We start from the raw sequence: 27,248 nt of genomic DNA on the forward strand, positions 1-27,248 counted from the left end.
ACAGGAAGGACTATTTCATTAAATAGCACATAATCTCTCAAGAAAGCTTTTTTTGTGACAGCACTGAAGAATTGTCACTTTCCTATGAAGTAAAAATAGTCGGTGTACAACTTGTATAACAGTCTAAATTGTCTTGTATCATCCTCAAAATAACTCACAGCCATTACTGTCTAAAGTGCCGGCAACAAAAGTGAGTAAACCCCTGAGTGAAAGTGTCCAAATTGGGCCTAGCAATTAATGGCTGTGTTAACGATGCACTTTTCCCTTGAACAAAGAGCCATTTCTTCAGTGTTGTTCAATAAAAAAAGGAAATAGCATGTTTACAAAATGTGAAAGGTGTACTTACTTTTATGAGATATTGTTCCTTATGCCTCCCTATCATTTATTGGCCATTTTCTCCAAACACATTCCATCACGGTGAAATAAATGGAGGCACTCGACAGTAATAATCAGGATGTGACATGCTTTGCATCGATGAGTGTCACTCTTGCTGCCAACTTTGTGTAGTGATTGAAGTCATTTCTGAGGCAGACGATTATGCGAGGCATTGAATAATGACACCGTGAAAGGTCAGAGCAGCGAAACGGACATCGGGAGAATGCGTCTCCTCTGCAGTCTTTGCAGCCCTTAATAATTGAATACTTTTTAAGGGCTCTGACTGGAGAAGCGAGCCAGTCCTCCGGAGGAGAAGGAGAAGGAGAAGAGCCTTTCTGTCTGGAAAGCTTTTAACTCCACTGCCGCACAACAAGTGAGTGAATGTTACTAAGCTGCTGTTTATTGATAGATGGAATGCTTCATATCCTTGATAGAGCTTTAGTTCCTGTTCATGAGACAGACACAAGGTCCTTGTGGTCAAATCATCAGCTATGTTAAAAGTTCAGTAAAGACTCAAGGTACTTTTAGGACGGATGTTTGCAGGTTTTAGCTGTTTGTTGCAATTTTACAATGTATTAAAGGGGACAAGGTGACTTTTTAGTTGCTTGTACATGAATGGATCTCTGTTGTGTGTGAAATTACACAACCAAGTACAATTTGGTGAACTTTGGGGAGAAAATGTACCTGTGAGTGAGCCATTCTGAATGTTGCCTTATTGTGATGTAACAGTTTAATTTACATAATATTGGCCCCAATCATAAAGCGGGAGGCTTTTGTGTTTGGTGACATGTCTGTTGCATGTGACACATGGTAGCCAAAACACTTCCCTGAGTGCAAATTGGTGAAGTACTCCCTCGACAAGTGAAAATACAATCCATGATTTTACTCTGTTGATGGGAGCTTGCAGTTTGTTACATTTTGAGCTGAACAAGTCACCACATCCTCGCTCCACATTGTAGTTGTCTGGTAATGAACGGCACAACACCCAACAGTAGAGGGTGTTAGGGCACCGCCTTTTAGGCAGGCTCACATCAGCAAGGATGAAGACGGAGTGAAAAGTGTACTGTAAATTATGTTGAAGTATGCTGCTAACCAAAACAGCAGCACCCTAAAGGGTTGATCCAACAATTTTATTCAACATAATGTGTTTTATGCAGCAAAATCCACCCATTTTCTTCCATCTCAGGAGGCAGCCATTTTGCAGTTTTTCAAATAACGACCAATCACGCCTCACCTGTTTTCTGAAGCTGAGCCATGATTGGTCATTAGTGAGCAACTACGTAGAGCAACATGCAGCGAGTGCATCTTTAATTTAATGGCGATAAAGTGGAAGTTAAACATTAAACCTGAAACATTTCTTGACAAAAATATGTTATGTAACAACACTAGTCTAAACATGATTATTCTGATTAATATTACATTTGCGGAATATCAGTTGTGAAGCAAAATCCAGCTGTTTTTAGCCATCTCAGGGGGCGGCCATTTTGCCGCTTGCTGTCGACTGAAGATGACATCACAGTTGCTGAGGGTTCAGGCAATGGCCAATCACAGCTCACCTATTTTCTGAAGCAGAGGTATGATTGGTTGTTACCTGAAACCTGAGCAACTATGATGCCATTTTCACTTGACAATAAGTGGCAAAATGGCCGTCTTCTGATATTGATTAAAAACTGCTGGATTTTGCTTAACTCATATTCCACTAACGCAATATTAAGCAGAATACTGTATTTAGATTAGTGGGGCTGCACAGAACATATTATCAAGAATTTTTGGCTTAGTTGACTTCCTCTTTAATTAGCTTTCCATTTCCATTTTCACAGGTTTTGATGCCTGCTGTTCACATATTTATAAATGAAGATACGTCTGACATCCACCACATATGTCTGCCTGCACACCAATCAAGTTCACCAAAGACACATTTGACCGGCTCTCTACCCTGTGCCGGCACTTAGACGTGGTCTGAGCAGGCCTAAGTTGACATTGACTTCAAGCCACCAAATTGCCACATCTCCAACAACACGTACTCAAGCCCAGCTTGGCGGATACAAGCAGAAGTGCAGTGAATCTTACGTTTGCACGGGAGTCAGGATCCGCTGGCATTTGTGTCTCATTGCAGATGCGCGGTCTTTGAAAATAGAGCCCTGAGTGTCAAATTTGGGATAACCAGTGAGGAAATGTCAGGATTCCAGCCACAACACTACATTAAATTCACCACAAATCTCATATTACAGAAGTGTATTAGGTGTTATATAATCTTCTGCCTGAGCACATTTTTTATGGAGTTAAATAGTGATGACAAGGCATAAAAGAGGTTAAAAATACACATAAAATGTACGTTTATTATCCTGTCGTACAACTTTGATGACACCTGCCTCAGGTGTAATTCATGCCAAATGGCTTGAAGGAGGTCAAGCCAATATGCTTGCTAATGACATGCTCTGCAGTACTTATCTATCACCATTACAGATACAGGTCACATCCCACAATGTCGAAGCCATAAAGTAAAAAAAAAAAAAAAAAAAAACTGGCTGAAGTTGGGTGCTGAGATTCTAGAGACCCAGGTACAGTACATGGTACATCAGACTGAATGAAAATGCATTGGAATTATTAAAATGAATTAAAATTTAATGAGAAGTCACTCTTTTCACTTTGTATAGATTTTCAATGTAGTGATGATGCCCATGAATGTTCTTAACTTCTTTTCCTATGCCAGTGTCAACATATATTAATCAGCCAAAAAGACATGTTCAAGTTAAACTACTTGACAGCTTACAAAGTAGTGCACTCCATTTTGTCTTCATTCACATCACGCTAAGATCCGCAACCCTTAATTACTGCTGCTTAGCCCGTTAAGCTTTCAGCATGGCGCTTCCACCGTGTGTGCACTTCTTGGAGTAATATAATTGATCCAGCCATTTTCTATAGCGCGTATCCTCATTAGGGACATAGGTAGCGGGAGCTGATCATAACTGGCATTAGGTGAGAGGCGAGGGACAACCAGGGCTGGTCGCCAGTCAGTCACAAGGCACATATAAACAAACAAGGATTCACATTCACACCTAAAGGGTCAATTAGAGCAAGGTGTCAAAGTTGTTTTAATCACAGTTATTGTAGCTTCCTAAAAAGAACTTGGGCTGTAATTATTTCAAAATATAACCTGCTATTCTGTTTTTGGTGTTCATCACTTCCAATAGAGGGCAGTCATGCACAAACGTGCCCAAAAGATGGCAGGAACAGTTATTGACCTCATGTGGCTAACAGCTAGCGCTACCCTTGTTTACTCATGTAATAATGTTGAAGCAAGTCTGTGACGTTTAAGACACTTACATGTGTAATGTAGATATAATGATGTACGTGTGTTTGTTTACCTTAAGTGGTAATGATAAAGCTAGCATGCTAATGCTAATCGTGATTGCTAACCGTTTAGCATAGGCTAGTTTTGTTGCCGTTAAGTAATGCATATGTATATAAGACAACAAATTCTGAGTACTTATATCCACTCCATTCAACTTAGGTCCAACCTTAGTGGATTAACAAAAAATACAATTACTCAATTATTCGATATAATAATCGATAAGATAGTGACAGCACTACCTCGGGGTCCCAGTTATAACAGCGAAATCAAATGTATGACCGCTAGGAGTGTAACACTGAGCCAAAAAAAACAAATCACAGTTCAGTTAGCATATTTCTTTGTATTAAGGTCACGATGCAATTTACGGTCCATATCAAGGAACAAAATGCAAAAAAACAATAAAAAAATTTTTTTTTTGTAAACAGAAATAGATTTGCTTTCCCTTAAAATAAAACAGTCATAACGGCTGCGATCCAGTAGTAGGGCTGCACTGTACAGTATTCATTTACGTGTTAAATGTGTGGGTAGAGTGTGTGGAAATTACACTTCTTGTCGCATATCTAATGTGTTCTGTATAATAATCGCTCCATCATGTTACATAATTGGCTCTGAGTTTGGTCATTATCATTTTTATGATGGATAACTACTGTTCAACACAAGTCAAAGGAACATTATTAAGCTTTTGAGGGTCACATAAAAATGCTGTGGAGGACCCAATCTGGCACTGATGCCTGATTTAGTTTCTATAACGGCCCTGTAAAGTGAAAATAAATGTCTACTGAATTTCACACAGAGAATATTGTTATAGTTGCCAAATTTAAATAATTAAAAACAAGTATGTAAAATGAGGCTTTACAATTGTGAAAAATTAAGCTAATCTTCTCTGAAAAACTGTGGGTGTGTCTGCTCAGTATGTGAATTCACTTTCTGCTGAAAAATGCAAGATACTTCCTCTATAATCTCTCTTTTGCCACTTAAAGCCTCCCATGGAATGAATTTGAATGAATTTTAATTGATGTGTCCTTGTGACATGTGCAATGACAATAAATTCAATTCCCATTTCCATTCCAAAACAAACCACCCTCAAGCAGCCATGCCAGTCAGAAGCCCAGACATCATGTCAGACATAATTTTTTTCGACCTCTTGTCTGCCTTTCTCTCTGTGACTTGCACGCACTCACGGTCAACAACCAGGCACGCTAAAGTGGTCATGGCAACATGAAGCCCCACTCCACACACTAGCAGTCAGGTCGTACTTTTTTCTCCCTCGCTCTTCCTCTTTCTCTGCACGGTGTCTGTGCACTGACAATGAGGCACTCAAAAGTGGCCATACCAGCAATCTACCTGGAGGGAAGATGCATTTTCAGGGTGGAGCAAAATTCTCAGTGGTTAAATACTAACTGGTCAATATTAACATTCCAAATGAAAATGCTGACAACGGATGCCAAACCATTCTGAACGCAACAGTCACCTTTTCTGAAACTTTTTGTGAATTGTCTGCCATTTCACTTGTGGGATCTCTCAGGAACTTCTTATCAAACCTAAAATAATCACCCCCACCTACGGTTTGTGTTTAATTCCGTATAATTTACAGCTTCTGTGTGTATTTGTCAACGCGCGCGCCGGCGCACATTTATCACATCGATAACATCAAAGCTCGCCTCGCAGACTGCTCGCCGGGGGAGATCTGCTTCATTTTTCATAACAGCCACGGCAACAGTAATGCAGCTTGAACTCTCCGTCCCGCGCGATGCAGGAGCTGACCCTCCACTTGATCAATGTCTGTACTTCGGGACCTCCCGCGGTTTGACTTCCAATCAACTTAAATGCAAAACTAACACAATTTAGATCGACTCGTGATGTTATTAAGTGATTTCATCTTTGAACTGCTAATTGATTTTTAGCAGATCATCTAATTGTTGTCACAGATTATCTCTCAATGAGCCGTGACATGTATTCAAACATGAATCTTGAGATTTGCTATTGGGCTGAATTTGTTCAATGTGACATGATTGGCAACCAATCCAGGGTGTAAATTTGGCTGACATACAGTAGACTTTGACGCTACTGAAAATGGATGGATGGGCTTCAAGGCTGTGTCCTTTCTAAATGAATGACCAAAATATGATAATAAAACATTTAAAATGGAAACATTTGTAGGGTAAACAAGCTTTTTAGAGCAGCTTTTCTGAGATTTTTACAATTGCCCGGCTGAACCGGACCAAACGTACATGTGGTCCAGGTGCCTCAGGTTGCCCACCCCTGCATTAGCGGCTTATCTTCTCAAACACATGCACATGTGGCTCGCTCTTTAATTATTTTTAGCATTTATGACATGGACACACTTAACAGAAAATGAGACATGCCATTGTGGACTGTTAAAAAGAAAAAATCAATAGTGCTCCTTCTTTCAATTACATGGAGAGCAGGTGTCACTTTAATGCTACATGGGGGGATTGTTTACTGGAATAAACAGCTCAGCAAAGCATAAATAATTACCACTGTGTAATAACAATAAAACAGGGGGAGTCGATCGAAGCAGATGCAATTCAACTCATAATGCAGCAGTTTAAAAAAAAAAAAAGTACAAACAATAAATACATAAATAAATACAAATGAACGAATGAATTATTTTGGGCGCTTTATTGATTACACTCACAGCTATAAGTAATTTGAGTGACTCAGTCCACTTACCGTAACTTACAAGATGGAGAAGATAAAGCCCCCACAGGTCCATCTCTCTGCGTCAAATGATGATGTTTTTTTGTTTTTTTTTCCTCCTTTGGAATAATAAACGTGTGGGAACTTTCACCTTGAACCAGTTCGGAGTTAGGCGAAGAGAAGAGGGTATCCAAACGCGCGCATTATTAAAGAAAATATTATTGCTGTTAGGAAAATGCCACGTAAATCTCCCAAGTCGTCGTTCGGTCGCCTTTTAAGGTGGTAAGATCCCATCAGTTGACCCGAGACTGGGACTGCTCGTTGCGCATTTGGTGCCGCGCTTAAGAATGATGAGTGGAAGTTGTACCGCGCGCCTTCTCGTCCATACTGTGTGTGTGTGTGAGTGAGAGAGAGAGAGAGAGAGAGAGAGAGGGTGGGAGTGGGGAAGCTGCTTAAAGCGTCTGACATGAGTCGAGGTGGCGGGACAAGTCGTGCTGAAGAAGATGAAAATGTAGGAAGATGTGCGTTAATAGTCACTGGCCACATGACAACCTGTACAACAGTTATATTGAAAACTGTTTTTTTTTTTTTTTTGTTTTTTTAGTGGGGGTGAAAAATTGGCTCGATTGCAGGTTGCAGTACTATTCAAATGCACCGGGTCATAGAGCTGTTCCTAATATTATGATTTCTATATTTATATTGATAGTGTCAATCAAAGCTGAACTTCTTTCTACTGTGGAACCTCTTGTAGTTTTGTCATGCAAAATCTACAGTTAAAATCATCGTCAGTCATGCATGACGTCAGCATGAGACGTTTGGGGGGGAATGATCAGATTTTATTTGAAAAACAGACAAATGATGGTTCAAGTCATTTGTAGGTTAAGTAATAAAAAAGAAAGATAGATAGAAGAAGAGAAATTGAATATTTAAAGTATGTAAAATAATGTATTTTAATAATAATTCTCATTTTAAATCACATTTATTATAAATAATTTAATTACAATAAATGAACCTATTACAGTCTGAAAAATAAAGTTCACTTCAGTTCGGAGGTTATATTTATTTATATCGGAGGAGGAGGGGCATATAGCTCAGGTGGTCGTGTGGCAGTCTCCCAAGCTGAAGGTTGTGAATTCGTTCCTCAACCCTTGAGTGACTTTTACTTCTTTTTTTTTTTTCTTAATTTTACTCTCTTCCTAGTGTAAATCTTAGCCTACTCTAAAATGAGTGTATTTGGTCCCACTCTAAATAGAGTCAAATTTACTCTACAGAATTTCCTGTGTAGTTTTGACAGTGGTTATTGGTTAACGTTACATTTGAATTTAGAAAAAGTACTTATCTTCCCTATAGACTTTTTGATGGTGATTTCGTTTTTCGTCACACTTTTTCTTGTGATAAAATTGTTTTGAAATTAGATGAATTATTCCTTACTACTTTAATAACTGGAGTTTTTGGACTAAAAGACACGGGTCATTCTGTCCAACTGACTTTTGTGTGGGTTTTTAAGCTTTTTAGAGAAAAAACATGACTTGTCTGTAGTTCTTTATCATCAGTTCAAGGTCTTAAACTTGACAAGTGTGTTTCTGTGGCTGATAGGTTTAAAAGAAAACACAAGGTGAGGCTGAATGCCCTAGTGCGATGCACATCTTTTTTTTTTTTTTTTTTGGAGGTCAGCTGTGCGGTCGATGAGTCGTTGGTCTTACATAAACTTGCAGAGAAAATTAAATAGACGCACACGCTCACACACAAATACCTCCATGAGAGGTAGCCGACTTCTCAGAAGAGGCAGATTTAGGGCGAACCTATTTCAACGTAGGTTTTGTGAAGCCTCACAGTCCAAATTCATGCTGACAGTTCACCTCTAATTGGTCATACAATAATATGCAGGCAGTCTTCTTTTAGCGGGATCCCTTCTCAGGTCACATCGCTCTAGGTGATGAACAGCCCAAACTGGCCAGGTTCACATTTATGTTGATTTATTTTATTATTTTTTTTAAATGGCTGTTGATGTTTCATTATTTGTTTGTGCTGAAACAACTTTTCTGAGACAACACACATTTTTGAACATGGGTTTCATAGGGCAAGTGTAGAAAACAATGGATAGGCATATTTGTGAGTTCCAAATGCTGTTGGCAGAAGCAGGAACTACATACCAGATGTTAGAAATAATAACTGGCTGACATAAACCACTGCTTGTTGCTTACTGGTCCAATAGATTTCTAATTGTAATTTACATGGCGGGCTATGATAACTATGACAACTGTGACAAAAGTGATATTCTGCATTTTGACGAATATTGGTACAAGTCTTGGCCTTTTTTCCCCATAATAGATTGATTTACAACAGTGTTAACTTCAGGGAACCATTTATTTAAATTTTCACTATATAAGAGCTGCTGCTGACGCTGGAATTGCACCCTCTGTTTTTGTTTCAAATTAAAACTAAGATAGTAAAAAAAAAAAGTAACATTTCAAATATTTTGAAATTTTGGAAAACTTTATGGGATCTATTTACTTTAAGTTTTACTTTAACTTTTTAAAAATAAAATAAAAAAAATAAAATGAATAAAAAAACATAAAAATAAAAAATAAAAAAAAGCATATCGGTCTATCATACATAAGTATTTGTACACATTTTCAATTACGATTCTTCACTATTTGGGAAAGCTCTTATTCTCGTTTTGGGTACATTTTTTTTTTGTCTTGTTAGCATAATCCACAACAGTTTTTGGTGTGTCCTTCCAGCTGATGCAATCACAAGGGCGTGGTTTTGACATTTTCCCGCAGTACTATTTTGAAGTACAAACCCGAACCACGTAGAGCTGAGCTGGTACTGGACAGTGGAAAGTTGGCATTGGCTGCAATTGAGTGATGAGTACATTACTGTTGAAAACAGTTGGAAACCGTTTTGAATGTCTGCACGGATAATATCTGGAAAATGCATTTGATGCCAGTGCACAAACACTTGGCCCGCATGGAAAGGCAAATCAGTCCCTGGTCACTACTGACCACCAGAGCTGCACAGCTCCATTTTGCAGAGCTGCTCGCTGTTTTGAAACAGACAGTAATTGATTTTTCTTTTCTCTGTCTCTTGTGCTAAGAATTCCAGTTTCGCACCATCTGTTCATTTTATGCTTCAGAAGCCCTTTTCGTCGGGCGAGTCCGGATGCGCATTTGGAGTTTGTTGACCGACCCCCTTTAGTGCGTCTCTCCCAAACAGGCAAGCACAAAATGGAGTTTCCAGATGATCCATGCAAACAAAGCTGGCCAGCAGCAGATAACAAAGGGTCACTATGTTGGAGCAGCCAGACTTGGAGTGTGTGTGCTTTACTGCACATGTGTATGGGGGGGGGGTCCAAAAGGATGATCCAGCTGTGTAGTAAAGACAGCGAAGACCTCTATAGAGACATTCTTGCCTGCTGGTGTTATCTTTGCTGCCATTCATGCCTTACTTACACAAGCTGGCTGCATTTGTTCAATCTTTTTATACATATATAGAGTATAATGTATTTGAAGTTCCTGTGTTCTTGGCGTTCACTTTTTGCTTGCTCAGATCTGCATCTGTAATGTGCCTGCACCTCGGCCGTAGTTTCTTACTAACAAGCTTGCAACAACAATATGTGAAACAGTGCATTAGCATCTCTGCGGGGATACTGTTAAGTTAAAAAATGGGAAGAACGGCTCAGAGAAGGTGTTTTATTCGCCCTTAAAGAACAACTCTGCTCACTGGGGATCTTTTACTATTTAATACACCGTCTGCAATTTGCAGCATATGCAGTTTAGATCAACATTGGATTTAAATGAAAAAAAATGCTTGCAAACATTTATTCCCCTCAAAATCCAGGGCATCGCAAACTGTGGTGCACACACAGTTGTAGAAGAGGATGAGATTGAAGGTGAAATTTAACTTTTTAATAGTTTTTTTCTCCAATTCAGGTTTATTATTCACAAAATAAAATGCCTAAATAAGAGCCTTGTTTTTTTTTTTTTTTGAACAAAAATTCCCAGAGTGTGTGGTTGCACGCACTCATGTGATTTATATGTGAACATTTTATCTTGAAAGAAGAAGTCAACCCAAAAATCGTCGACAATAATATGTTGTACTGTATGTGCCTCCACTACTCTAAACACAACATGCTGGTTAATATTGTATAAATAATATTAATTTGCTAGTTTTTGTAAAATCTTAGCGACGGCCCGTTTTGCCACGTACTGTCGACTGAAAATGACATCATAGTTGCTGAGGGCTCAGGTAACGACCAATGACGATGCAGCTTATGAACATCACAACACCAAACTCAGGCTCAAAGCATGTTCGTAGGCCAACAGGAATTGGTTTTCTGAAAAATATTTTCCCAACTGTTTGATGAATCTCTATAATAAATAAGTTTAACTTTTTGAATTATAGCTAATTTATTGAGGTGCACCAAGAAGTAGAAGACTTATGTAGAGAAAAATACCGCATACGTGCTGGTTTAAGAGAGAGCGGAGATATTTGCTGGATATGAATGAATGATGAATGTTGACTGTTGTCAGTCTCAATGTATAAAGTTGTTGTACTAATTGGGCTTCAGAACCCAAATATTTCATTTTCGCTAAACCAATAAAAATGGGATCCTGAGGTACGCAAAAACTGTATTTTGGTCCCTTGACATACTTTGAGTAGTCACCTATCATACTTTCGGATTATTTCAAGCCTTCACCCAATGACAATCAGTAAGAGAATCAAGAAGTAATAGTATCAATAAACCGGATGGAATTGAATCTCTAAATTATTTTCAATTCCCATCCCTAGGTGCACTTGTATGGAGAAGCAGAGTTTACAAAAGTCAAATTTTCCTAAAAACACTCTAAAAACAGTTGGATCAAAAATAACCTAAATTGGGTCAAGAATGGACAAATTAAGTTAATAACCCACAAAGCACAATCCTTTTTTTTTTTTTTTTTTTTTGAGTTTCTGAAGCCAAAAAGTTGGGTCAAATTAAATTAATAACCTGCGAACAAACACATTTTTGGGTTGTTTTGTGGGTTATTCATTTGACCCAACTTTTTGGGTCAATTGAATAACCCAAAAAGTTGTCAGTCCTTTTTTGAACCAGTTTGGGTTATTTTTGACTCAACTGTTTTTAGAGTCAGCCAATAAGCAACTGACAGGTGTACTGACCTAGCATGCATGTTAACCTGTTTTTTGTTTTTGTTTTTTCCGTTTTTTTAAGTTGTTTTGGACCACATACGCAGATATTGTTTTGATAATATTGCCTTTTGCATGTGAAGATTTGTACGGCTAGATGACGCCTCATCTTTCCCACTCAGTGGGCCCCCAAATGAAAAATGCCGACTCAATCTGAGCTGCTGGCAGGGATGTGTTGAGCCACAGCTAATGCACTGATGATAGCTGCCAGATCCCTTGCATCCCTATACGGATATGGTAAGGAAAAGCTCCCACTTTTTGCTTCAGGCAAGCAGCCATTGATTTCCTTCTCTCTGCAGCCGTCGCTGTACGGCCACGACATTAATGAGAGATTCGTTATTGTAGGCGTGGTCATCGATCTGTCAAAGCAGCTCACGGGAGGTCAGGTGGCGTTGCAGATGCTCTCCATGTAACAGATGGACTCGCCACCAGACACTCACCTCAAGATGAACATTTACAGGAGAGTGCCTTAGTTGGTGCATGGCAACTATATTTCAAAATCAATAATGGCAGAGTCGGTCTAATCTTGTTTTTGCGAAAAAGCACAATTTGATTCATGTGTGCAACATATTAACAATCAGCAAAACTCTAAGTATTAACATTCAATTAGTGTTTTAACAGCTTTTGCCATTCAACTGTCAAGCATGGAAAAGGTGATTATGCAGGAATTAGCCACTGAGTGCATCATCCACTTGAACAAATAAACACCTCTCTCCAAATAAAAACATTCTTTTTTTCCCCATCCGTTGTCACAGGTAGCACGCGATCATTTTAAGAGGAACATCACAGAATTTTCTACTGAGCCAATTTCACTAATCCAAAAATCAGCACTAATGGACACCAGCTTCCTCCTTCTGCAACACACTCCCCCAAACGCAAAAATGCTATATTTTGCTCCAAATACTATATGAAGCGTTAATTTTTCTGGCAGGAACATGCTCAGTTACGCCATGTTTAATTTTGCCAAATAGAGAGACGCCCTTGGACTGTGCCAGACTTGATTGCAAGTGTTTTTACAGGCGGTGACTCGGTTACTTTTTTAGTCCTACAGATGGTGTGTGGCGAATGTTATGTAGATACAAGCTTGTGTTACAGAGGCCTTATTGACTCTTAAACCTGGTTTGGACCACACACGTGTCTCGGACTAAATCAAGCAATCACTAAAGACAAATTCTCTGTCAATTTTAACATACTTGTCCAATCAAGATGATTCTGATGTGAATGTTGAAAAGCATCCACACACAAACATACTCCCTACTTGGGAGGGAGGATAAAAAAAAAAATAATAATAATAATTGTGAGTTGCATCTATGACAAAGAACGCTGGTAATTTTTGCTCTTTTCAAAGTATGCTGTGGGTCTCCAATTATTTGAGAGGTAATAGCTGCGCCCAGAGGTGTACTAAAAAAGGTGTTGGAAATGAAAAACACTCAGCGGAAACTGGACGCTACATCATGACTGTGCTCTTCAAAACATACTGCATCTTTTATTATACCAATGGCCTGTCCTTATATACACACCGATCAAAAATAATGAGCAGTAGGGACACACTGAAATAAAGTGCTATGAAAATAGTAGTAATCGGGTTAAGAGACAAAAGGGTCACTGGTGATCTGGAGCCTATCCTAGCTCTCTTTGGGCAAGGGATAGGGCAGAAACTAGAGTGCAGAACATTCCGAGAAGGTCTCTCTCTATGAAAAGTGAAAAGTAATCATTTTCCATGGACCTACATACACAGCCCTGAGCATTTATACGATCACGAGTCAGACAGCTGTAATATGTGATGCCTTAATTTAACTGTTTTTCCCTAAAATTGTTTGATTAAAATAGATTTTTGATTAAAACAATAATTATGAATGATTACATTTAAAATATGCATTAATTTGTTTTATTAAAAGTGTATGTATTTAAAATAAAAAAAATAATCTTGTCTCACTTTTTTTTTTTTTTTTTTTTTAATCCCTCCAAAACGGGCATTTGAACAGGGGTGTGTAGACTTTTTATACCCACTGTATGTGTCACTCGCATAACCTCAACATCGGGATATGGCATCTGTGTACCGTGCCAAAAAGTAAGTAAGTCTTATTTTGATGGCTGCATCTACTTGGAATTGATGAGAATGGACTAAAGTTAGGAGTTATAGCGCCACCTGTTGCTTTGGAATGCACTTAACCACTTGTGATTGCATGCTATGTTAGAATTCTTTTTTTTTTTTTTTTTTTTTAAGATGCTTGAGTAGTATTTATTTTGATTACAAGTATCCATGTACATGTGGACATCTGTTTCCTGGATGAGGATGTCTTCTGTTTCTGCAGACTAGCATAAATTAGCCCCTTCATTTGCATGAAAATAAACATGCCTGGGTGAAATGTTGCAGCATGACAGCGTTGATTAAAATGTACATATTTTTTTTTCCCTAAACGAGGAGTAGTGGGTGATGAAGGGTCACTAAAAGGAGGAGGAGTAGGGGGTCACAGGTGAAACATGCAGTCTTTATTACACGTTGCCGCGGCGATGAAGAGAAATGAGCTTCATTGTAGCTGTTCTGCTTTGTCTTGAACCCTGAACCTGCACGCCATTTCCCCGCTGATGTTTCCATACTGCTCATACGCATTCTCCCCCACCCCAGGGAGCAAAAACAATTAGTTGAACTGGAAGGCAAAATATTGCGAAACTCAAAGGTCACAGGAGGGGACAACTGCTGTTCACCATTCTGCTTGTTAAGTTAACAGCAAGGCTGCAATGTTATTCCTCGCAGTACGAACTGCAAACTTGAAACCTATTAAGATGCCGTCTAACAACGCACGTCCTACTTGTCGGACGCATTCCTGTTCTTTTAATTGCATTTCACATCATTTCTATAATGTGGTCATCACTTTCGTTTCTTGTCAAACAAGCTGAAGTTGCACTTTGTGTTGAACTAGCAGAATGAAGGAGCCAATGGAGCTGATGGAGAAATCTGCCCTAAGCAAAAAAAAAAAAAAAAAAAAAGACTTTCAGACGAGATGAAAAAAATAAAAAAAATAAAAGTAAAACGCCTAGAATAAAGTGACCACACTTTTTTTTTTTAATTTTCTACACACAAAAAAACACTGGGAAAAATCAAAAATATGAAAAAATACTGGAGGAATAAAATGCAAATATGTGAATTTGCAGGTGCCGATCTGCGAATATGCTTGGGCCGACTGTAGTAAGTTGTAATATCACCAATTACCACTAGATGGCAGACATGTCTTAGTTACGCTTTAAACAGGGTCTTACCCTGCCCTATAATACAACGTGAATATATATATATTTCGGAATGATGTTGAGGACAAGCATAATACTTCACTAACAAACGTGTTGAGTGAGTTGATTTTTGTAAAAATAAAATAAAAAATGTATAGTTTAAAAAAAAAAAAAGAGTAAAAAAAAATATATATATATTTTTAGCAGGTCTGTGCCGTCCTTGAGCGGCCATTTTTTATGCAAGAGAACAAAAAATATATAAATTGTATTGTGTGGTTATTTTATTGTTTGCTTCAAACACATTTATGTTTGGTTGCATAATGAATTTTTATATGTGCATTGAAAAATGTATAGTCAAAAACGAAATACAGTACAGTATTAACAGCACGTATTTTGCACATCTGATCTTACTTTGTCCATATTTAAAATAAAATAGCATCTATCTATCTATCTATCTATCTATCTATCTATCTATCTTCCAAACGCCAGTAAAACGACACTTTTCATTACTACTACCGCCTTCATTTTCGCACTCGCGCACTTCTTTCATTTATATTCATGAATCCATCTCGAATAGTGTTCTATGTTCAGCATATCTAATTAGCATCAGCATCTCAGCTTTTACGTCAAAATTGACGCCTCGCGTGCACACTGCGTGTACATTTCTCCCCCAACTGCATATTCCGTACGCCGTTAAGAAGTGTAAATGAACAATGCCTTAAATAAATGATCAATCAATGAGTGCCACTGCAGAGGCCATATCTAACGCGCTCCTCATACTGTCCCTGTCATAGGCTGTCAACGTAAACGTGAAGCCAGCATTATAAATAATAAGGCAATCTGATGCCGGTGTCATCCCCTCCTGTTTTAATAAATAAGCCACTTGTCAGTGCGCTTGCACTTTATAGTTTAACAGCAAATCACTGCCGCAGAAGCCCCCTTCTCGTTGCCTATGGACACGTTTTCCTGAAATGTATGCATATAGTTATTATTAATGCTTCAAAGAATCATTGTTGGCTTTATTGCACTTCAAAAGGGAATTTTTGGATACATATATTACATCCAACCATGGCTCTATTGTATTCCACGATATATAATGGCAACCGAGATTTTCAATCAAACAGAATTGGATTTGTAAAGTAATGACGTGATGATTTTTATCCATTTTGATGATTAGACGTTGCAATGAATAACAGCGCGGGGACAGGACACTGCTTTTAAATCAATGGGCTCGCTTAGTCTTAAATGTGGAAATGGAAGTCGCTGTTATAAATCGCAGTCAATTCTTCCCTCAATGAATGAGAGTGACAAATATAATGTAGAGGAGGGGTCACCAACATGGTCTCCACATGCCCCAGGTAGCACATGAATAACCTATTGTTTATAAAAAAAAATAAAATAAAAAAAATACAACTAAAAAAAAAGGGGTGGGGGCAAGTTTACTAATTTTATGGAATTTTCACCTATTGTTTTTTTTTTTTAAGGGTAAGTTTGGTAATTTTATGGAATTTCCATCTATTGTTTAAAAAAGGGGCAAGTTTGCTAATTTTATGGAATTTTCAATGCTTCCTTTTTATTAGTTTTAGTATTAGTTTATTATTATTATTTATTTATTTTTATTTTTTTTTATAAATGATATTAATCGACAAAGTTCAGCCCTCTAATTGGTTGTGAGAGAATTATTTAAAAGTAATGGTAAAACAAATGGAATTGTCACCTATTGTTAAAAAAAGGGGCACATTTGCTAACTTTATGGAATTTTCAATGCTTTGTTTTTATTAGTTTTAGGATTAGGTTGTTTTTTTTTAATAAATGATATTAATCAATACAGTTCAGTCCTCTAATTGGTTGTGAGAGAATTATTTCAAAGTAATGGTCAAAAAAAAAACAAAAACTGTTCTCTTTTATTTTTTTTAGATTGTGTCATGGGTTTGTGATGTCACACTGCTTGCATACAAGCTGTATACGCCTCCACACCATAAATTGAATACACAATCCAGACCAGGATTTACCGTTCCAAAACATGAGCTGAATCGCTTGACGCAAGCACAGCTGAGCATGACGCGATGTCATATTTTTATTACCATACGTTTTGCCACCTTTCTGGATGATTAAGGACAGTGTACAAAAACTCACAAACAAAACACAGCTGGACTCCACTGGATATGTACACATATATATATATATATATATATATATATATATATATATATATATATATATATATATATATATATATATAACATCTGAACAGTATTTCTAAACAAGAAAAACAGTTTCTGGGAAATATCAAAATTAAAACTAAGGGGTTTGGCTCCATTGTTTGATTACTAGTGACCCACTTTAAAGGAAGCTTTTGGAGGAAATTAAAAGATCGTTAGATGACATCAACATTTCTTGCATGAGAATGTCCAATTATGGTGGAATGAATAATGATCGCCATTAAGCACATGTGACTTACTTAATGTAAGTGTGTGTGCGCGTGTGTGTTGAGGAGGAGGGCAAATCAATAAGGATGGTCTGATGGTGCTCCAACTCAAGCACCTTCCACATTGAGGGTCAAGTGTATGGCAAAGAAGAAGGACGCCATTCATTTGGAAACTCTTGTTTGTTTTGCTTTTTATACTCTTTTTCTTGATGTATGATGTAACATGTCTGTTTAGTACAATATGATCAATGGAATGAATTAAATATCAATAATAGTCGACTCCCACATACTTGCCGTTAAGCACCCGATAATTTGCATATTCACAGATTTTTTTCTCCCCATTTTTTCCCCATAATTTTAGTTTATCTACGGAGCCCCTAAAGTGACATGGGAGAAAAAAAAAAAATTTAACGAGAGAAACATTTAAATGTTTTTTTTTTCTCCCATGTCACTTTAGGGGCTCTGTATTTATCAGCATTTTTTTTTTCAAGAAATTTTTGGACTTTGAAATTCCGTAATTCGTTCCCCCCCCCCCCCCCCCCCCCCAGCTATTCACTAAAAAAAAAAAAAAAAAAAAAAAAACATCTATAATGCTTTTAGATGCCACAAAATGGTTCCAAAGCCTTGGTGAAAATAGGAAAGTAGTAGCAAAGTATCACGACTGATTAATTAACATCTCTGTACAATGGGGAGGAGCTCAAGTTAACCTGGGTTGTTGGTGAGAACAAATTAGGTTCCACTGTATTTAATGACACTTGTTGTTTTGTGTTGACCTTCACCTGTGAGGTCTTCAGAGGTGCGCTAGCTGATGAAGTGGATGCGCAATCAACGCTGATTCATGTTCATTATATTATATGATGTAATAGTCATTATCTGGAGTGATAATTGGCCTGTTGAGAATTCAAACAAGGCTGACAAATCGACTGTCAAGGGGGAAAACGGCCTCGGATTAAACTGTGTTTCGTCAGATTGACTGATTTTAAATGACAGTTTTTGGCCTTTGTCCACCAACATGGAAAAAGGGTACAAAGTCAATCCAGCAATTTTACGCCTTCAGATTTAATAACTTTAAGTGCATTTTATCCTGTCTAAGAAGTCATATTTTCTGCTTGCTGCTTTTCTGTAGAAATGCTCAAATTCGGCAGGTTATAAAAGTTAGTTAGCGTTTTCTGCTTTTTTTTACCCTTGTTCCATACACACAGCATCGACACGGAATCGGGGATGGAGCTACAATTTTCTGCTTTTCCAGGTATCGAGTCACCTTTTACAGCGACTCAAAAGACTGCATCTTGACACCTTTTACCGTGTAGTTCATCTGTATAAAAGCTACCAAGATGGAGGTCGACCTGGCAATTTTCCACCTTTCCACCTGTACACTATCTGTAATAACCAGCATTTTCGGTCTTTTTTTTTTAGTGATGCTTTTCTGTGTAATAGTAGGCATTGATGGCAGGACGACGTTGAATTGGCAGTTTTCCATTTTCACAGGGTAGTATTTTATTCGTCTTCTATGCCACCTGTGAAAACCAGCAGTTTCCCAACTTTTTTTTTTTTTTTCTGTGGTGTTTCTGTGCATAAAGAACACTGACACAAAATGGGGGGGACTCAAGTCAAACTGGTAATATTCCGCTTCGGGTGTTAAACCCCTTTTACGCCGCATTGAAAACCTGGACTTTGCTGCCTTTTAACTCTCGCTCTTCAATTCCCAATAACAATAACACTGATATGGAATGGAGTCTCAATGTCAAACAGTTTATAATAATTCTGGATTTTTTTATTTTTAGTTAGTTTACTTTTACCTTTTTAAATTCAGTTTTAGTTAGTTTATAAATCGTTTTTAGAGTGGGTTTATTCATTTTTAGTACCGGTAGTTTTTTTGGGTTTTTTTTTTAGAATGCTTCAGTTTAGTTTACTATTAGTTTTAGTGTTTTTAAAATGATTTGGTAAGTGCAAGATTAAAAAACAAATGTCATTAAGTAAAGTAAACAACAATGCCCAAACAACTATTTGACCAAACGACTCTTTGACCCTCCTTCTTTGTTAGACATACAATAATACCAAAAGTGAGTGCATTTAAAATAAACCCAAAAGTTCCTGTATGAAATGAGTTGAAAAAGTTGAAAATTGACATTTTGACTTTAGTTTTATAGCTATAGAACGTAATTTCAGTTCTCTTTTTTTTAAGCACTGTTTTTTTTCTCTTTTTAATGAAAATGGTTTTTTCAGTTTTGTTTTTACTTTACTTTTTTTTTTCTTTTTTTTTTTCCATTAACTTTAATAACCTTGGTACACTGTCTGTAGAAGCCAGCGTTGTTCTGTCTAACTGTTGTGTATAAAAGTCACCAGCACGAAATGGGGGACTAAATTGACCTGATTTTCCGTCTTTGCAGTTGTATCTTCAACTACTTCTACACTGCCTATGAAAAGCTTCACTTTTCTGTTATTTTCTGTCCCTCTTCCATATAAACAGAATTCTTCTTATGTGACAACAACAGATGCTGCCTAATGGATTGTCTAATTATCAGATAATATCACACTTAGACTTCGTTCGGCACAAAAGTGGGATAAAAGTCAGTTATCTTCTGCGTATTTCTATGTTAATAAAAGCAAAAGCCATATGCTGCAGTTATTAATTAATGGAAGCATACATCATCACATTGTTAAGACGCATTTACTCCACAGCATGCAATCAATTGGATGATTCGATGCATCAAATTTAAACATAGAAACTTGGTTGATTTCCCAGAATACTTCTCTGTTTTGCTAAATTCTGGGTGATTTGCTCATCTCCGATCGGCAAAGTCATCACCGAACGACGGCCAAGGGGAAATCAACACCTGCAACTCGTTTCTTTTTCTTTCTCCTCCACTCGAGATGCAAACTCTGTGCGTACTCGATAACGGAACGTATCCTTTCGGTCGCCGTGATCCAGCCAGGTCATTTGAGCTATATGCTACGTGAGGCGTGTTCCTGCCCAGTCATGCGTTGTGCACATTGTGAGGTCGCTCCGGTCTGTGGTAAAAATGTGGCCCACGTGTCCTCAGGGGAGCAAACGGTAAAGATACGGGGAAAGGCCCGGATGAAAGAGGATTATATCTCTCCCGGACTTGGGAGAGGGCGGGGGACAGATGCTGCAGTCATCCTGCTGATAAACAGCAAATAGCTGCAAACTGCGAAGAAAGCCCCAAAATGGAAATACCAGGACATCCTTAAGATCACTATAATAATTCCACTGGTGTAATAATAACAGTGCTACCAGTGAAACAGATGTGCAGTATGTGAATGTGTGTGTATGTTTGCCTCAGCAGGGCAAATAATATTTAGTTTTGACACCGTTAGAGAGTATTCATTTAATAATGTCTATGATCAAATTGCGCAGCTATTAAAACTGATGAGCAAAAGTTATAGTGTCAGGTTATAAGAAGAATATTAAACGATGTTTTTATTATTTGTAGTGATTGTGTTTGTGGAATATGAATTAAAGAGATACTTCACTTATTTAGCCCGTTATAGCAATAAAAAAGTTGCTGTCGACTGAAAATGACATCACATGGGCTCAGATAACCAATCACAGCTCACCTGTTTTCTAGGTTTGGTCATGTGACATTCACAAGCTGAGCTGTGATTGGTTACCTGAACCCTTGTGATGTCATTTTCAGTCGACAGCAAGTTGCAAAATGTGTTTTTAAAGTACTAATTGTACATGAAAAATAATGAAAATATCAAATATATTATAGGCAAAATATTCATGTTTGACTGCCAAAAATGGCTAAATAAGTAAAGTATCCCTTTTAGCAACAAAATCCACCCGTTTTTAACCAATCTCAGGGGGCGGCCATTTTGCCACTTGCTGTCGCCTGAAAATGATATTCCAGTTGCTCAGTGCTCAACGACCAATCACGACTGAGCTGTTTTCTGGGTTTGATTATGTGACATTCACAAGCTGAGCCCTCAGGCGCCTGTGATGTAATTTTCAGTCGACAGCAAGTGGCAAAATGGCCGCCCCATGAGATGGATGAAAACAGGTGGATTTTGCTGCTTCATTCTTATTCCACACACAATATGTTAATCAGAATAACCTGTTTAGACTGCATATAATATATTTTTGTACTTTCTGGATAAATGTTACGTGTTAGAGTAGTTTTACTGCAACATGTTTTGTTTTTTTTAAATATAATGTCAATATTTTGTTAAGAATTACGCTTACTACTTCTATTTTTTATGTCCAGGTATTTACTGTTGCTTGCAGGAATTATTTTGGTTTGTCAGAGAAACTTGTCACATGACTGCTTCACCAGTCGAACGTAATGACACCTGACTGTATTACACCAATCAAACAAAACTAGGAAGTCACTTGACAGTCTTTTCAGCTCCACATTGTCAAAGTGACTGATTTAACATGAAACATGGTAGAAATCTGTATATGCCTTACAGATCGCTGAGTGAGGAGAAGCGCAATATAAAATGGATGGATGGACTGAGCAGTAGTTAAATGTTAATATGAAGCTCGTCAGTCGCACTAGCATTAGCTAGCATAATTAGCTTAAACACACTAACACAAACTCTTTTGACATAAAATAAAAGCAAAGAAATGTGCGTACCAGCATTTTACACAAATGCTATTAAGTCAATAAACTCTCTATTTGACAAACACACAAGAATAAATGTTGGGCAATGACAAAATAAGCTACATGAACATTGTTACGGCCCCTTAGTAGTGCAACGCCATTTTTTTGTAACCTGATAGGGAACAATCCCAAATAAAAAGAGAGGAAACAAGAGAATTGTCAGAGCATTTTGCCAGTTTGTAACTGACAAATCTGCTCTCCTCGCTGCGAGTAAAAACCAAAAGTCTTGTCTCCTCATCCTTGTTTCTGTGTTTTAAATATGTTTTGGTGTGTAAAACTAACAAACATCTTTCACGGTCACTTCGATAGTTCATCAGGTGCATTCAAAGACTGCAACAGGGCATCTCAAATGTGCCTGGGGGGGAAAAAAATAAAAAAATAAATAAATAAATAAAACGCTACTTTCAGAAAATTGCGGGTATAGGTAAAAAACAAACAAACAAAATGGATATTTGCGAATGCCCCAGTGCTAATATGTGAGTGTTCACAGTCTCACCATTTAAGTTACATTCATAATCATTCATTTTGCATGATTCCTACATACTTTTAATTCCTTTGAGATGAGTGTAGGGACACATGGAGTGACATTTCATTCAACCGAGCGACCACAAATTCATCTGTCCACCCGCGCACGCCCTTAACCCTTTTATAACCCCACTTCCCTTCCCACTCCCACTGTTCTTTCGTTCTCCCGCCATGAAAAGAGCATAGAAGGAGGAGCACACTTCACTTCAGGTAACGAGGTCTCCCCGGGGAGCTCCTCTGATTGCCTGCAGTGCCGCTAATTGATTTAGTGCGAGGTCGCCCCCCAGTGACAGGGGGCCAAGGGAGGAATTTCCTGTTTCTGCATGTCTAATTTCAGTGGCTTCCTTCGCCAGCATTCGGAGCAGGCATCTTTTTTTTTTTTTTTAAGAGTGTTTAGATGTTGACTCTGGAGTATGTTGACCGCCACAGATGGTCGCCATCTTGGTGGACTTAATGGCTGCAGTTTGTATATTATTTAAATGAGACTTTATAGCAATCTGATCGGCTGGATCAGGATCAGATGATATTTAGAATTTTATGCAAAATCTGTGATCGGCTTAATTCTAATCGATCAAGTATGTTACTGATTAGCTCCATGAAATAAGATATTACATGTTATAGTTATGTTCACCAGGATTTTTTGAATATTACCCCCATGCATTTCAATTGATGTCAATTATATGTGCGGGTTTTCGCTATTCGTGGGCCAGGCCAGTACTTAACCTCTGTGAATTTCAGAAAACTGTGATTTGAGTGAGCATTTAAAAAAAAAAAAATGACAATATTGCTGCTTTTTGGAGAAACAAGAACTTTTACCTTGTTATATAAGTACTTGTGTTGTTGTAGTAGCCTAAGACTTTTTTTTTTTTTTTTTTTTTTTTTTACCATAACTTCTTAAATAAATAAAATATATTATTGGAATATTATGGCACTTTCCTTACAATGTTGTGACTTTATTATTGTAATATAATCAGGTTTAAAACACTACATATAGAACACATATTTAGTGAGTAATAACAATGTTAACATTTTTCTTATATGTTTTGAACTATGACATTTTTCTCTTAGAATAACTTTTTTCAAAGAAAAAAATCTCTTCATATATATATATATATATATATATATATATATATATATATATATATATATATATATATATATATATATATATACACATTATAGAGAGAGAGAGAGAGAGAGAGAGAGAATATCTGTATGTATACACTGTTTATATATTGAAGGGCAGAAAAAAAAGAAGAAGACATTAACTATGATGAAATAATGAAATGACCCAGCGGAGGTTCTTCTTTATGCGTAATCAATGTAAATGGTGCAGGACGTTGAATGATGGCACGGCACGTTGTGTTGGGGTCTTAAGGTGGTCAAAAAAAAAAAAAGTGTCCTGGGGGAAAATGATGAGGTAAGGGGGTGGTGGGCTTCTTTTCACCCACAGAGCTCTTTTCATTACAGGATGCAAAGGGATCATATTCTTTACTCTTCATAAAAGAGGTTGCAAAAGGATCACTCCAGGGCTTTTAGTGGGCTCGATGCAAATGAAAAATTATCAAGGGATTGTGGGAGATGTGTTGAAAGCTGACAGGATCAAATGTACACCTTAAAACACATTGAAAGGTTTATGAGCCTTTCTTCAGTCATAATTTGGTATGTAATGATAATAGTCACCATAAGTATGCTACATTTGAAGGTAATGTATTCCTTTATTAGTGATAATGGATTTTTTTTTTTTAAATATATGAAGTAAATATGTAGAATTTGTAGTAATTATGTAGAAGAAGAAAAAAATGCTTTCTGAAATGGACTGAATTGTTGCCGGCCAAGATTGTAATGAAGCCCAGCGACTATATACTCGAGCAAGCTCATAGTGGACAAAAACGCTTCACGATTGGTCCAAGAATCTTTGCCTCTCTGTCTCATGAGACAAGGATGCGGAAAACATCCTTAAAGAGATGAGATGGGAGATTAAAGATGAATAGTCAAAGTGTTTCCTTCCCAACGCCTCATTTGGTCGGCGTGAGTCATGCGGCGTTTGCAACGTGACCTTTGGGAAAAGTCAACCGCCATTGGCTTTTTGCCCAAATAGCTGCGAGGTCTCATTTGTGGCAGTGTTACGTCACTAGGCGGCATTCCCACAACTTTTTTTTTTTTGACCGCTTGTCATGGCGGGAAATGTTAAAGTTGATGCTTCATGAAAATGATTCCCAACTGTGAAAGAATGAATGTCAAATTTGTGAGGTTGCTTATTAACATGCCCATAATGATGATAATAACAAACAGCAGTGAAGTTTTTTTTTCAATAACGCTAACGAAAAAAAAAAATTGTGAATGTGAAATATTTCGGCTCCAAATTGGAAGTATAGCCAACCATGAATGGTATCGGTTGGAATTCAAAACGACAGTTGTTTGCAGAGACTTTGAGTTTTGTGAAGTTACAGTATATTTTTCTTATAAAAAAATATATTTCAAATAAAAAAAAAAAATCATAAATACTCTCATAAAAAAATCCTCACCCACCTTTGATTTATTGCGATTCTATTGCATGTAAAAATAAATAATAGCAATAAATGTATTTAGTAGTTCAATTTTAACCTGATGAAAGCACAATGTGATAATTGCATGATAATATGAAGTAGACAATATGAATTTCAAACTTTAACAGTCATGCTGAAATATAAACGCCAGTGAAAATGTGCACTTGGCTCTGATGATGTCAGTGTTAGAACAAAATAGGTTGTGAAGGGCCTTTCTTTCCATTCTTGTGTTTGATAAACTCATCGTGACCATCATTTCCTCTGAATCTTCACGTTTTCGCCACGCTGTCATAGCTAAAAACAATATTTACCACATAGACGCCACATTGTTCCACGTGAGCTTCACAACCCTGCTGCTTCTTTTTCGTTATGTGAGTGGCGAGTGAATTATTTCGACAGCTTTAGCGCTGCTTGAGATAAACAACACGGTCCACCTTTAACCTGCAGCCATAACTCAATCTCTGCAGACTTAGCTCACAATGCTGAAAACTTTACATCACTTGGTTTTGCATCACTTTTCTATACAAGCTGAATAAAATGTCTTAAAAAAAATAAATAAATGAAACCACTGAGAATGAGTGGGCTAACTGCATTTTGTCATTTTGAAGTAAATCACGGTTCAGTCAAGGTTTCGTGCCTGCTTTGTATCTGACAATTGCTTATAATATTCACCAGCTTTAGCTTGGTCAAAATGGTCTTTTCAAGGACTTTCTCGTGCATTTGTCACACATACACAACAGTAACGAGAGCAGCACGGCAAACATTTGATCAAGCCACAACTGAACAAATAGTGCAGTGGAGGTGTGTGTTCAGCAGATAAATGACTGAATGGACATCTCATTTCAATGCTTTATGCCACACGGGTAAAAAAAAAACGACAAGTGGCCTGCGTGTGCGTGTCGCTGAATTGAAATGGTGTGTCGCCTGTGCTGACATACAATTACAGCACATGATGAAATTACATGTTGTGTTCAGTGGTAGAACGTGATGCATCACGCTAACGATAAAACAACATGGATACGCACAGCCAGTGCTTCCATATGACAAGACTGTCAGAAAGAAAATGATGGTTAGAGCTGTGCGCACAGTGCTGTGAATACTTTACGGTAGGGATGAAACGCTAATGACAATATCGTGATATTAAAACCGCCACAATATATCGTCGTCATCATCATGTCATGATTTTAAAAGCAGCACATCTGTTGAATAAGTCAGGTTGATTTCCATTTGTGCAGTTCTAGCACCCTCTGGTGGCTAGTTTTTTAGTGCAGTTTAATTTTCACAAGGCATGTTTTGGCCGGTCTGTGTAAAATCCACGATAATGGTCAGATAAAAGGGAACATAATATACTTATATATATATATATATATATATTATTGCTGTAATGTACACAAACACAATATTGTGTTTTTTTTGTTGTATGGGAATTTTTTTTTTTTTTTTAACAATATTGTGACCTTCTTTTGTATCGCCAACCTCCCCACAATATAGTGATAATTATCGTATCGTGACCTTCATATCATGATAGCATATCGTGATGTTTGGATATCGTTACATCCCTACACTACGGATGCACTGTATGTGGAAGTATGACTGATTTTTTTTTTGGCAAATGTCTTTATTGAAATTGTTTTTTTCTTGTGAAAATTGTGGAATTGTGATAAAACATGGAAAAAAAATACAAGCTTGAATGTGCTGAAGGTCGTGAATATTTGGAAACTTGAATTGGTTGAGAAAAATGGAAGGACAAAAAGAGGCCCAATCTAACAATACAGTTCAACAATAATGTGCGCATTGATATTGTACATCATAGCTCATTAACAACATAAAAAAAAAATATTGCCTTTACAAAGATGTACAGTGGTTGTCGTTTTCACTGCATCATATATGTTTGTAATATTCTATCAGCATATACAATTAAGGTAATAAAACTGAAGGTAAGCAGCACCATAGTGACAACTCTCTGGATGACTCCCGGTCAAGTGTACACTTAAGTACACAAATGCTTACAACAATGACTTACACCGTTGTATGCCGTTTCCATGGCGACACAGCTAAAGAGGCTCCACGATATGTAGGAGTATATAGGTGACAGAAGGGCAAAATAAAAAAATTATATATATATATATATATATATATATATATATATATTACGGGTGTTACGTAATTCTCGAATCGATTCAATAGGCGGCCGAATCGATTTTTAAACTTCCATTTTTAATGGAAAAATATTCAACAAAACGTCTTACTTCAGGTTAGGGTTCACACCTTAAGCATAGAAGATGTTATTTTAATGGGACATTAAGCCT

The 27,248-nt window shown here is 37.3% G+C and overlaps 2 protein-coding genes across 3 annotated transcripts in view; one reads left to right on the forward strand and one right to left on the reverse strand.

Moving 5' to 3' along the window:
* Positions 1-2,529, forward strand: part of LOC144025896 (uncharacterized) — a 53,790-nt gene extending 51,261 nt beyond the window's left edge. Inside the window, exons 5-6 of one of the 2 annotated variants that reach the window (XM_077532296.1) lie at positions 651-748; positions 2,196-2,529. In XM_077532296.1, the coding sequence (XP_077388422.1) occupies positions 651-729 (79 nt within the window). In that variant the 3' untranslated portion in view covers positions 730-748; positions 2,196-2,529. The remainder of the gene's footprint in view (positions 1-650; positions 749-2,195) is intronic. The other variant, XM_077532297.1, reaches the window with a different exon arrangement.
* The window catches only part of gfra4b (GDNF family receptor alpha 4b), a 34,875-nt gene extending 28,097 nt beyond the window's left edge, over positions 1-6,778 (reverse strand). Inside the window, exon 1 of the mRNA XM_077532295.1 lies at positions 6,425-6,778. Within this exon, the coding sequence (XP_077388421.1) occupies positions 6,425-6,467 (43 nt within the window). The 5' untranslated portion in view covers positions 6,468-6,778. The remainder of the gene's footprint in view (positions 1-6,424) is intronic.
* Between the last annotated feature and the right edge of the window lie 20,470 nt (positions 6,779-27,248).

The sequence above is a fragment of the Festucalex cinctus genome, chromosome 9 (genome assembly GCF_051991245.1).
Source record: "Festucalex cinctus isolate MCC-2025b chromosome 9, RoL_Fcin_1.0, whole genome shotgun sequence".
Lineage (NCBI taxonomy): Eukaryota > Metazoa > Chordata > Actinopteri > Syngnathiformes > Syngnathidae > Festucalex > Festucalex cinctus.